We start from the raw sequence: 13,790 nt of genomic DNA on the forward strand, positions 1-13,790 counted from the left end.
ACTGGCTGGAGTCACTGCCTGCCGGTTTGCGATCCTGCATTCGCCTGGGTTCTGGATCTGCTTTTCCCTGGTTGCTTCAACCTGCTGCTGCTGATCCACAGCCTGTCGCCCAGTCACTACGGGAACGCGCGGGCGCTGAAGACGGTCCCAAATTCTGGCGCGCCTCCTGAAGCTCGGTGTCCCTCGCCTGCGCTCACGGCGCTGTCCCCTCCGTCTGCACCCCTACCCTCATCTCGGAGGGCCTCAACCTACTGAAGCTTGGAGTTTCTCAGAAGCCGTTACGGGCTACATTTTATCTCTACGGAGATAAACAACGGGGTTGTTGCACCTGGGACGTTCTGCCTCGGGCGACCCGGGGGCAGATGCAGTCCCAGGCCAGCGGGGAGACGGGGAGATGCAGTGGGCAAGGGGAGCGGGGGATCCAGGCCCGGTACCCGGCTGAGAGGCGGGACCTGCGGCAGAGGGGAGCCCCGCCCCGGCCCCGCCCCTCAAGACCCCGCCCCCAAGCTCTAGAGTTTCGGCCTCCGCTCCCACCCGGCACTGAGTCCCGGGACCCCGGGAGAGCAGGCGGTGGATGGTTGTGTTTCCTCTGCCCGCGCGGGGCATCACTTGCGCGCAGAAAGCCCAGAGCTGTAGCGCAGCCGGGATTTCCTCTCCTCCTGGCACCCGCAGACGCCCCTGCAAGTCGTGGCCGGAGCCAGAGCACCCTCCCCTTTGCGCCTCACAGTCCTGCGCTGCGGCGCGCGTTCCACCTCCGCGCCTTCTTCGCCCGGCAGGCCCGGGGAGAAAGAACCGGCGCCCGAGTTCTGGGCAGGGCGCCCGGCGCGAGGTGCGGGATGGAGAGCAAGGCGCTGCTGGCCGTCGTTCTGTGGTTCTGCGTGGAGACCGGGGCTGCCTCTGTGGGTAAGGAGCCCACTCCCCAGAAGGAAGACGGAGAGGTCGGGTGCGGGCGGAGAGATGGGGATGCGGAGAGGTCCTGGAGGCCGGATCTAACTCAGACTCAGAGAGCTGGAGAGTTGGAAGTGACTTGACACTTTGTGGTGTTTCATTTACCAGTGAGGAAACTGAGGCTCTTTGGTGGGCCCAAGATGATCCAGAGAGCCGGTAGTCTCCGGAGCGCAGTTCCTTTTCCACGACTTTGGTCTGCGACAGGGGCCTCGGCTGGAGCAAGTCCTGCGGAGCCGACACACCCTCGGGCTTTCGGGAGGCGGGGGTGGGAAGGCGGGCGTGGGAAGGCGGGCGCCCGGGGCTGGCAGGGGAGAGGTGTTCCCGCAGGCGGGAGCAGGCGCTGGAACGCTGTCCGGCTAGGCGCACCGCACTAGCCCGGACTCGGGGAAGGAAGCCTTGCAGGGAGCGCAAGCCGGTTCGCTCGGATCTAATCGTGCACTAGGCTCTGCCTCTGTAGGAGTCGAGCAGGGACCCCGGTGTGCCGTTCCCTTCTGGCTGGAACCCACAAACACACCCACTGTATGAGCTGCATTTCGGGGAGGGAAACTTTTTTTCCTTGCTTGGTGCGGGATGCCGCTCTCCTTGCAGAGAGAAGGTGAAATTGGGCTCGGACTCGGGATTGTGACAGCTTCCCAAAATGTCTTCAAGAAACACTCACCTTCTTATGTAAAAGAGTGACATCTTTTAAAGCTTTGGTCTTTGGGATAAGCGCATGATCAGAAGTTCACGATCTGAAAACTTACTCTGCGGGACTCCGTACCTGGATACATCGCCACTCAAACACTTTCCTTGCCACCTACAATTTCAGTCCCCTTCAGGATTAGGAACACACATGCTCTTGGTGCAGTGAATGTCTGTCTTTCTCTCTTCGCGCTCCTCGTCACCCCTGCCCGCTCTCTTCTCGTATCTCTTTTCTGTAGCCACAGTTTGCGGATTTCCAGATTTCCACTCTTTGGAGGGTGAGAAAGGAGAGAGGGTGGAGAAAAGGAAAAAAAAAAAAAAAAAAGAAAAAGGTCAAATGATTCAGGGAAAGTTCCTTATATTGAAATAAAAGAGTCTTAAAAAAGACACACTCGTACACTGTTAAGATCATCTGTCTATAGTTATTGAATTTTCTTGATAATGACTTGGTTCATCAGGGCCAGCTTCGCCGTGGACACTCATTTGTCCCTGACAAGACGTCTCTCTCCCCCTTTACAGTGTGGAACATGTGGTTGTTCTGTATCCCACAAAGAAGTGAGTTGCTTCTAAGCCTGGGGTGTTTCATAGCGCAGCAGTGTAACTGTAATCGGGTTGCCCTGAATATAATGATGAGGTTGCCCTTTTGGAGTGTGTGACTTACTTAATTGGATTGGACTATAATTGGTGCCATCAAATTCTAGAGACAGAGGCACTGTTGTTTTTCCTTCCTGTCTTTGAGCTGGAAGGGTAATAGCACACACATGAATTAATTTTGGTTAGGGGATTTGAACATAGAAGGGCTTTTTATGGACTAGCAACATATGCGCTTCTTATAGTTATTTCTTCAGAATTTCTGAAGAGTGGAACTTAAACCTGCCAATGAAAATGAATGAAGCTTAAAGGAGCAAAACAAAATTGAATGTTGGTCGGTCTACGGATATGAATTTGAAATTATCATTATTGATACAGTCTTGCTGAAAAAGATTGTTGTTGTGTGCACGTCTCTAGAATAGTGTGGTGTTGTCTTAGCTTCCTATGAATGGAGAACATATCTTTAATGAATTTTTTTAACATAAGAAAGTGTGGCTAGAGTGTGAGATAATCTGGGACGATAATTTATGAGAGATCTCCAAGAACTCTTGTTTTGGCTGTAGGGTGAACATAACTATGTAGAACTTTGCCTTTACTACCATTTTTTTTCCCTCACATAAATGTGTCCAAATAATGGGCTCTTTCTCATTTGGATCATTGTACAAATTGTCTTAAGTTACTGTTTTCAACACGTTTCTCAACCTAGTGCTTCCCAGTCATGTTTGATATTTGTACGCATCCAACTAAGTTGTTTTCATTTTCCTTTTCTTAAACAAAGTGAGACTCCATTGTTGGGAGGCTTTTCTGTTGCTTTTAAACACGTTGCTTTACTGTTTGTCTACTTTGGGGCAATTATTTCCTTCCATATTGGAAAATGCTGTGCTGATTAACTGATCCTGATATCCCAGATCAATAGCTGTCCAAGAGTGTCCCGTAGACCATGTATGATCAAGTCACCTGAAATACTTGTTAAAATGCCGATTTGTAGGGCTAGGGATATCTTACACATCCTAAAGTTTAAGAATTACTACCCCAAACACAAGTCAGTACCAATACCAATTAGTTTCTGAGATTTATTGATATAACTTAATTTCTGGTTTGTTTTTTTTTTTAAAACAAGGATATTGATCAACAAATCTACAATTATATCAGCAACTATTTTGCACATCTGGGTGAGTGTGTAGAAATATGTGTGATCAGTTGTTCATTTTACCTGTAGCTGTTCACACTGGGGTCCGCAGATTCAGTATATTGGGTATTTGCACTCAGTATGTGCTCATTCTGTTTACTCATACTTTTTCATATTTGCTAATACTGTCTTATTTACCCAACGAGATCAGTGCCAGTTTAGGCTTAGAGAATCACTGGTTCTCTTTTGAAAATTATTTATTTATTTATTTTGAAAATTCTAGTGTAATTAACATACAGTGAGATATTAATTTCAGGTGTACAATATAGTGATTCAGTAATTCTATACATTACTCAGTGCTCATCATGATAAGTGTATTCTTAATCCCCTTTGCCTATTTCATCTACCCCCTACCAACCATCAGTTTGTTCTCCATATTTAAGAGTGTATGTTTATTTGTCTCTTTTGATTTTCCTTGTTCATTTGTTTTGTTTCTTAAATTCTACATATGGGTGAAATCTTTGGTACTTGTCTTTCTCTGACTTAGTTCACTTAGAATAATACTCTGTAACTCCATCCATGTCCTTGCGCATGGCAAGATTTCATTCTTTTTTTATGGCTGAGTAATATTCCTTTGTATATATACCACATCTTCTTTGTCCATTCATCTATTGATGGACACTTGGGTTATTTCCATATCTTGGCTAGTGTCAATAATGCTGCAATAAGCATAAGGGTGCATGGATCTTGTTGAATTAGTGTTTTCATTTTCTTTGGGTAGAGAGTCATTTGTTCTTAGTTGATATGACTTAAGGACCATATTAAGATTGGTGCTTACCCAGCATCCATCACTTTTTAAGGTGGTGTTTTGGAGATCTGGATATTAGTTAAGGCCCTATCATGGTGGACGGTTTTTCTTTCTCTGCCAGTTTTTCAATACTTACTAGCTCTTTGCATTTTGTTCACAGAGAACTCTGTTTTTTCTTGTTGTGGAGTGACCCATGGTGAGAATCTGTCCCGTTGTATTTGTAGGTAAAGACAGCTTTCTTGTGTTACAAGCTTGGTATCAGAAAGCTCAAAGTTTTGTTTAATAAGTTGAGATTCCTCAATTGTAATTCATTAGCATCATACTTTTTTAGTCTCATTCTCTGAGGAAAAGTATATTAATGGGCATATTACATGGACACTGGCAAATGTTTTCTTTTCCTCAGTTCTTCTCATCTAGTTTTAATGTACCTACCATCTTCCAACTCTGGCAGTTCATTTACCAGAGGAAGTGCACTAGAAAATTGATAAAGGAAAATGAGACAATGTCAGGGGCACTCCTCCCCCCTCCAGGGTACATAGACGAACTGTATAGAAATCTCTCCAAGTAGTATTCATTAATCAGCAATTTAGTCAAATGTGTGCATCCTATGCTTTATAAGAAATGTCAGTGGGTCCTTTCCCAAGGGAGTGAGATCATCAGATGAAGGTTCATTTGGTTTCAATGTCCTATATCCTTTTGTAAGACCTTGAAGTTGGCAATGCAGGAAAACAGGAACTCCACCCTAGCTCCGTGAATTGCAGAACTTTTGTGTTGGTTTATGACCATCTGCCCATTCTTCCTGTTATGACACAGCTTGTGAACTTTTACTGGGAATGGTGAAAAGTAAATTCACAGTTTTACACAATGAATTGCTGAAGAGGCCTTTTAAAGTATAGAGTGTGCATTGTTTATAGAAGGTGTTTCCTATTGGGTCTGACTCAATGGCAACTACATTCATTTATTTAATTTGTTTCTAGGTTTGCCTAGTGTTTCCCTTGATCCACCCAGACTCAGCATACAAAAAGACATACTTACAATTATGGCTAATACAACTCTTCAGATTACTTGCAGGTAAGGATTAATTTTAGATTCAGATTTCCTGTGTTAAGTAACTCAGTGTTTATTGAGGGAAAATAATTTCCTTAAGCAGAATTATAATAGAGATGTAATTATACATGATGAGGTCTCTAATAAATGATTTAATAATGAAAAAATGAGAACGCACTTCTCCCAAAATTTTTGTATGATTTTGCTGGCATTTTTTTCTGCTGCCTTCTGCCAACACACACGCGCGCGCGCGCGCGCGCGCACACACACACACACACACACACACACACACACACACACACACACAGAATAGCACCTGGAATATAGTATATAATAGATGTTCATTAGGGGCGCCTGGGTGGCGCAGTCGGTTAAGCGTCCGCCTTCAGCCAGGTCACGATCTCGCGGTCCGGGAGTTCGAGCCCCGCGTCGGGCTCTGGGCTGATGGCTCGGAGCCTGGAGCCTGTTTCCGATTCTGTGTCTCCCTCTCTCTCTGCCCCTCCCCCGTTCATGCTCTGTCTCTCTCTGTCCCAAAAGTAAATAAATAAAAACGTTGAAAAAAAAATTAAAAAAAAAATAGATGTTCATTAAATATTGGATAAACAAGTGGAATTGAGGACTTATCCTTAAGGGATGCAGTTGAAGGAATTTGGGCCCTATTTATTATATTCAGGATGGCTCTTGGACATTTTATTTTATGGTTTTCCGAGAATTTTATTTTATGATAAAATTATGACTGGGGTAGCAATTTAATATTCAGCCATTAATATTACTGAGTATGTGTTCTGCACAAGTAATGGACTTCATGCTTTGACTTGATGTTGTGGAATGCCTCTCTTCTCATTTGGTAGCAAGAAGTCTTGCGCTTGATTTTTGCTAACTGGGGAAGCAGGCTTCTTTGAAAAGAAGAAGAAGCATTTAAGTTTGTCTTACAGCCCCTACCCCAGAAGGAAAGGTAGAAGACTTTGGTGTTTAATGTAGCGACCCGGAGGCTTTGCAGGAACCTCTCAGTGTGTCTTTGGCAGAGACAAACAGGTGGAGAGATGGCTGGAGGTGATGTTTTCCTCTGAGAAGAGAGCTGGGGATCCACAAAGAATCTTGGGCAGCTTACCGCCATTGAGAATGCTTGATGAACACCAGGTGTTCACCACAATGACACAGATCTATTTTAGACTGCAGAGGTGTAAAGGATACCCTTGTCCCCTTATCAAGGGTGGGTCACCAATACCCAGCCCTCGAGGAAAAAACACGGTAACAGTGCTATTTCTCTACCTTTGCTATTTGAAGACATATTTCTTAGTAGATTTTCCTCGCAACCATCCTCAATAACAGAGGTTATTTAAAATCCCCACAGATCCCACATTCCCTTTTAAAAGTCATTCAAAAAATTTTTCTTGTGTCCTAAAAAAGCTATGGAGTGTGTTAAAGTAACTTCATTAATGTAGCTGCAACTTCATGGAAATTTCAGATTCTTTGAAAGAAGAATCATTGATGTTGCATTCTTCTTTATGTGGACTGTCTTTCATAGGGCTTTGCCGGGAAGTGCTGCAGTGAAAATAACCTTTGTTTGAATGCAGCCTGCATAAGATCTACGAGGCTCGAGGCTCGAGGCTCGGGGCGCCTGGGTGGCGCAGTCGGTTAAGCGGCCGACTTCAGCCAGGTCGCGATCTCACGGTCCGTGAGTTCGAGCCCCGCGTCAGGCTCTGGGCTGATGGCTCGGAGCCTGGAGCCTGTTTCCGATTCTGTGTCTCCCTCTTTCTCTGCCCCTCCCCCGTTCATGCTCTGTCTCTCTCTGTCCCAAGAATAAATAAAAAAACGTTGAAAAAAAAATTTAAAAAAAAAAAAAAAAAAAAAAAAGATCTACGAGGCTCTTAGAAAGTTGCACCCTCCAGAGCCTCACTTCTTACCGTCCTGTGTGCCCACTCTTATCTGACCACTCTGGCTTCCTTGCCATTCCCCTGATACTCCAGATACTCCTGCCCCAGGGTCTTTACATTTTCTGTTCCCTCTGCCTGGAACACTGCCCCTCCTTACATTCAAATGGCTTCATCAAGCCCTATCCCTCCAGAACTCTTTACTCTTTGCATATTCTATATTTGCTCCATAGTACTTATCACCGCCTTACATTTTATTTACGCCATATATTGTACTTACTTTTAAAGAATTTCGGCTTTAAAGAGGTTTACTCACTAAGTCATTGCCTGTTTCTTCTAACTACACTAAAGTTCCATAACGGCATAGATTTTTGTCTGATTTGTTCACTGCTGTATCCCCAGACTTTGTCAACATTTGGCACGTAGCACATGTTGAATGAATATTTGTTGAGTGAATGAGTTAATTAATAGGAAACCCAGGAATTCTTATAAGTGATGTCTGAAGCTGAGTTCATGGCTTTTTGTCATTGGTGGCTCCAGCCTGTCATTGTTGGTAAAAAAAGGCTGTGAATCTGTCTGTTGAGTTTATAGATGTTTGAGAACCAAAACCTTCTGTTTTCTTAGAAACAGTCTCCTAGTGTGGCATTTCACATGAATACTTCCCTGGAATTAATTTTTCAGGGGACAGAGGGACTTGGACTGGCTCTGGCCCAACAATCAGAGTGGCTCTGAGAAGAGAGTGGAGGTGACGGACTGCAGTGACAGCTTCTTCTGTAAGACGCTCACGATTCCAAAAGTGATCGGAAATGATACTGGAGCCTACAAGTGCTTCTACCAGGACACTGACGTAGCCTCGGTCATTTATGTCTATGTTCAAGGTAAGTGGGTAAATGGAATTCATTTCCCAAGTTTGATTTGCCAGTTATAAAACACAAGAGGCGCAAAGCAGAATTGAGTACAATGGAGTACAACAAAAGGCTCGCTCCAAAGGCTGTCTGCCAACAGGAATACACAAAATTCTCTCTCAAGGCTTCCCCCGAGGATAAGACTCATTGATTTGTTCTGGAACTTGGGCCCTGTTGACCTATCTGCTCCCCACTTGGTGTGGTTCTGATCTTTGTTTCTGAGGGAAATCTGTGTTCACAATTGGCTACGGGGATTTATACAAAGCCTTCTGATGTTTGAGAAAAAGAACCTGCAATCCTTGAAAAGGAAGATTCAGGAGTGAGTTATGGAGAGGTTTCAATGGAGAGATAGGTTATCTAAAACAGGGTAGGAGATTTTCCCAAGAATGCACCGGGAAACAGCCAAGGGCACTGAAGCTTTTTTTCTACCTAAGAACTTTTCTTTTCCCACTTCTACTTTGTGAAAAACAATTTTCATCCTCTTGTGCAAATGAAGACACTACCTCAAAGAGCGTTTCGAGGACAGTGTTTCTTTCCTTCACTTGTGTGGTCTGAGATCTTGGATGATGTGCCACATCTTTCTAGAGTTTGCAATTTGGGATTGACATCATGAAGGTCAGTTTAACATCCATGTAGAATAAAACACAATGTTACATGTATTAAGTATTTATGATATAAATGATTTTTTTCTTTTGTGTTTCAAAAATCTTACACTACCTTAATTTTCCTATGCAAACCTAGTTATAATCCTGTCAGATAATTTTGGGGAAGGTAAGTGTTATGTAGTATTTTGCTTGGATATACTAAGTATTTACAGTGAAAAGAGCTGTTAAGACATTTTATTTATACATTTATATATATTTTTTATATCCCAGAGGATTTGAGGCAGGTGAAGATGGTTTAGACTTATTTTCAGAAGCATCTTTTACAGAACAGGAATTTCATTAGCTTTGGGAAACACACTTATGTCTCTCCATTTACATTTCCATAGTTCAATATGGTCAGTGCAATGGAAGACCGGAGACTACATCAAAATAACGTATGTCACTCCTGGACTGCACAATATTTGAGAATTATTTTTGCCCAGTGTAGGCACAGTCCAAAGTAGATTTCTGTGACCTCCTCCTTCCTTTGCAGAATTTGAGAGAGACAAGGCTCAGATCTTCGAGAATTTCTGGCTCCTTTTGATCTGGCAGTCTTGGGAGATCAGGCTTTCTCAGAAGATTGCAAGGATTTCCTGCTTTTAGCCTGTCTGGAAGTACTACAAGATGAACCTCTCCCATAATATCTCGTTATTTCCTTCTCCCCGAGTCAGGAAACCTGGAGACATGTGAAAATTCATTTCATGAGTTACAGTAAATATTTTATTTTGAGAGGATGGGTGGTTGTTTGGGTTTCTTTTGTTTATTTCCTTTTTTTGGAATACTGAAATAGAGTTGATTTACTGAATAGCTTTATTCTTACGTAAGGGGTTAACTTAGCTTCCAAAGACTTGTTCTGTAAGCAAGCTTGGTAATATTTCATAGCATGTGGCTAAAAGGTAGGTAATATTAAGAAGTAGCAATCTCTGGCACTGTTTATTTGTGCACTGCCTGTCTTTGAGTATACCATTAAATTCTGCTTCCTGTCTAAGTCTAATGTTCTAGGAGGTGAGCGGTCCAAGATTTTGGTCATGAGGTTTAACAATGAGAGAGAAAGGATTGAAGTATTCCCTATGGAAAGCCCTTTATTTAATGTCCCCCCCCCCCCCCCGCCCCGGTCCCTACCTTACTTCCTTAGTCTTCTGACCCCATTCCCTCCAGCAATGGATGGAGCCAGGAAGTGGGTCTTGGCCTCATAAGATAATGGGTATGGCATGTGGTGGGCTGGATTGGCTGCCTTTCTGTGCTTTCCAGCTGGGAAGGAAATCAAACTTCTGCTGTTGCAGGGAATTAGCTGCCTTTCTCTCCTTGGTTTAATTAACTCTTTCTCTACTTGGACCAACCACCCTGAAGGGCCCTGTCAATGCTTGATCACGTTTGTTGGGCATAGCAGTATGAACCATTATCTCTGTGAGATTTCAAGTGCAGTTTCACACCACAGTGACTCTATCTCTGGGGAACAGAGTAGTTTCCCAGCAGTGTATTAACATTGTATGGACCGGGGCGCCTGGGTGGCCCAGTTGGTTAAGTATCTGACTTCGGCTCAGGCCATGATCTTGCAGTTTGGAGTTCAAACCCCGCGTCAGGCTCTGTGCTGACAGCTCAGAGCCTGGAGCCTGCTTCAGATTCTGTGTCTCCATCGCTCTATGCCCCTCCCCCACTTGTGCTCTGTTTCTCTGTCTCTCTCAAAAATGAATAAACATTAAAAAAAATCAAGAAAAGACCCCCATTGTATGAACAATGTTTGAATGACATGAAAATCTCCTTTGTTTTCTTCCCACTTTTTGCCACGGTGGCTTTTTGAGTTTTTGTCATTGAAGATATTAATGACTGCTGAAATCTAAGCTAAATTCAATAACCACTGAACATTATTTTATAACTAATCTTATATCTAGTCTTCACAGTCTTAAAATACTCACATAAATTTTTCTCTTGAGTAATTGAATCCAAAAATGGTTAGTTATTTTCTGCTTATTTTAAAGATCCTTTGGAAGCCATTAGTTTATTTTCATGGTACTTAGACATTATTCGCCTAAAGAGAGACTATGAATTCTTTTTAACATCAGTAAAACTCAGTAGGTAAAGTGTACACATTTAACTTTAAAATTACTTTAAAATTAAAAAAAAATTACTTTAAGATTTATGTACTTGAGGGGCGCCTGGGTGGCGCAGTCGGTTAAGCGTCCGACTTCAGCCAGGTCACGATCTCGCGGTCCGTGAGTTCGAGCCCCGCATCAGGCTCTGGGCTGATGGCTCAGAGCCTGGAGCCTGTTTCCGATTCTGTGTCTCCCTCTCTCTCTGCCCCTCCCCCGTTCATGCTCTGTCTCTCTCTGTCCCAAAAATAAATAAACGTTGAAAAAAAATTAAAAAAAAAAAAAAAGATTTATGTACTTGAAAAATGTTTAGTGTATATGAGGAATGCATATGTGTATATGAAAGTATTTATGAAAAATGAAGTATGCTTCTTCATTTTGAAAAACATGGTAATGATCAATCTGTTTAAATGTGGAGCCTATAAAATATACTCCACTTGTTGACGATCCTAGGGAGAGGAGTCAATTTTATTCTGGGATTTTTCTTTCAGATTTCACACACACACACACACACACACACACACACACACACACACACACGCACACACACACTCCGATAGCCACATGTCCCTGGAGCTGGCTAGTTGCCAGCATACCAACCTGTGGATTCCTTTGCCTGGTGTGAAATGTCATTCTTAATCGTTCACTTCCCCGGTTAGAGTTTATGAACTTGAAACAAGACCAACTTTTCTAGTAAGTACCATTAACTAATGGAATTCGATTTTCTTTTAGATTACAGGTCTCCATTTATTGCTTCTGTTAGCGACCAACATGGCGTTGTGTACATCACTGAGAACAAAAACAAAACTGTCGTGATTCCATGTCTTGGGTCCATTTCCAACCTCAATGTGTCACTTTGTGCAGTAAGTTACGTCTTCTTCAATCATCTCTCATATTGTCATAATAAGAAGGGCAGCCTCTATATAATATATTATCAATCATGTGTGTTAAAGATCCTTTGGGAAGGGCCAACATGATAATAAATAAAGCCGATTTGTATTCTTTACTGATGAATTCTTTAGTGATCATTTTACATGGTTTTCACTTTTGGGTAGTGCTTCATTCAATATTTGGCATTTCTTTCTCTACCCAGAGGTATCCAGAAAAGAGGTTTGTCCCTGATGGTAACAGAATTTCCTGGGACAGTAAGAAAGGCTTTACTATCCCCAGCTACATGATCAGCTATGCTGGCATGGTCTTCTGTGAAGCAAAAATTAATGATGAAAGTTACCAGTCTATTATGTACATAGTTGTGGTTGTAGGTAAGTGGACAGTTTCTTTCTGTACCATTAATATTAGACATTAAAGATTGGCTTCCTATATTAAGATCCTGAAGATTAAAGTATAGGGGGAAGGACAAGGGATATTGAAAAAGATATTAATTCAAGATCTGGTATGGCGCAATTCATTATATCTGCTCTTCTCTACCAAATAAACCTCTGTGCAATTGAGTTTTTCGCCTCTCTTGCCAAGACCAAGGATGGAAAAGAGTGTTATTATCGGAGCGTATTTTATGGAAAATTCAATGTTCAAAGCATTGCTTGGCATCCGTTCTTTTAATTATACCTATTTTACGGAAAATTCAGTAATTTACTAAAGCTGGCTTCATTGGCTTTTGACTACTCAAATTTTACTGCTTTTCTATCCACTGGGCAACATCTTTGAGATTCCTGCAAGTCTGCTTTGTAAGCCTCTGTGGGTGATTTTGCTGGGAGTTACCAAGTATTGCTGAGGCCCCAGGGAAAAATGATGTGGCACGTTTTGAAGCTGCATCATTTTGAAAAAAAATCCATGCAAAGTTATATTTGTTTTCCCCCTCTTTCTCTGTGTTTTCAATTTACTTGCTCCAGGGTACAAGATTTATGATGTGGTTCTGAGCCCCCCTCATGGAGTTGAGCTGTCTGTTGGAGAGAGGCTCATCTTAAACTGTACAGCGAGGACTGAACTAAATGTGGGGATTGACTTCAACTGGGAATACCCTTCTTTGAAGGTAACACTAACAGTTCAAAGCCAGACCTCTAAATACTTTGATAATAAGCTCCAATGGAGTTTGCTTGAGAGAGATAGGGACTTGTCTGGCCAGATAAAATGTAAGGGCCTTAACTCTCTCTTTCTGTCTGTCTGTCTGTCTCTCCCCCCCCCCCCCTCTCTCTCTCTCTCACACACACACACACACACACACACTTACTTTAAAAGAACTACAGAACGCATAGCACCCATGGAAAACAGATGCAATGCCAAAAACTCGGTTCCACTATGCTATAATCAGGCAGTGAAGATTAGTTTTTTCTAGGTGATTACATCTTTCCAGGTTGCATTATTTCTCTGTGCTCCAGAGTCTTTGATCTATTTTCCCTTTAAGGGAATTTGTCTTTAAGAGGTGGCATGAGACATACTTCTCCTTAAACAGTGATCATACTTGCTTGTGTTTCTGTGGTACCTGTCCATCTCATTCCCACTATGTGAGGCTTTCAAAATCTTAATTCAGTTGGTTGCATTTATTTCTCTTGAAACCAAATATATTGGTAGCCTAGATGGTGTTAAAAGTTCTGAAGTACCTCTTATTAGCACGAATCGCATTCACCAAGGGCCAAGACTTGGTCCTGTGGGTATCTAGAAGCTACCAGGGGATGTTACGCTGGACTTTGAAAGTTCAGTAAACTCTTTTTCAGCATCAGCATAAAAAGCTTGTTAACCGGGACCTAAAAACTCAATCTGGGAGTGAGATGAAGAAATTTTTGAGCACCTTGACCATAGATGGTGTAACCCGGAGTGACCAAGGGTGGTATACCTGTGCGGCTTCCAGTGGGCTGATGACCAAGCGGAACAGCACGTTCGTCAGGGTCCACGGTAAGCGACGCTGTCCTTTGGAATCATGCCATGCCTTGAAAAGCGAGATCATCTAAATGACATTAGGTCAGCTAGAGATTCCTATTTTGTTCATTCAAAAGACATGGCTGAGCTCTTGCTAGGGAGGCCGCATGCCCTAGAGATCAAGAGCACGGCTTGGGTTCAAATCCCAACTTTAATAATGAGATGAGCCGAGGCAGCAAGTGCTCACTAACTTTTACTT

The 13,790-nt window shown here is 42.9% G+C and overlaps 1 protein-coding gene across 1 annotated transcript in view; it reads left to right on the forward strand.

The window, feature by feature from the left end:
• The first annotated feature begins 549 nt into the window (after positions 1-549).
• The window catches only part of KDR (kinase insert domain receptor), a 48,052-nt gene continuing 34,811 nt past the window's right edge, over positions 550-13,790 (forward strand). Inside the window, exons 1-7 of the mRNA XM_025921387.2 lie at positions 550-903; positions 5,135-5,228; positions 7,760-7,956; positions 11,450-11,580; positions 11,811-11,979; positions 12,568-12,707; positions 13,390-13,567. Coding sequence (XP_025777172.2) covers positions 837-903; positions 5,135-5,228; positions 7,760-7,956; positions 11,450-11,580; positions 11,811-11,979; positions 12,568-12,707; positions 13,390-13,567 — 976 coding nt within the window. The 5' untranslated portion in view covers positions 550-836. The remainder of the gene's footprint in view (positions 904-5,134; positions 5,229-7,759; positions 7,957-11,449; positions 11,581-11,810; positions 11,980-12,567; positions 12,708-13,389; positions 13,568-13,790) is intronic.

This window comes from Puma concolor, chromosome B1 (genome assembly GCF_028749965.1).
Source record: "Puma concolor isolate L17-30 chromosome B1, mPumCon1.1.hap2, whole genome shotgun sequence".
Classification (NCBI taxonomy): domain Eukaryota; kingdom Metazoa; phylum Chordata; class Mammalia; order Carnivora; family Felidae; genus Puma; species Puma concolor.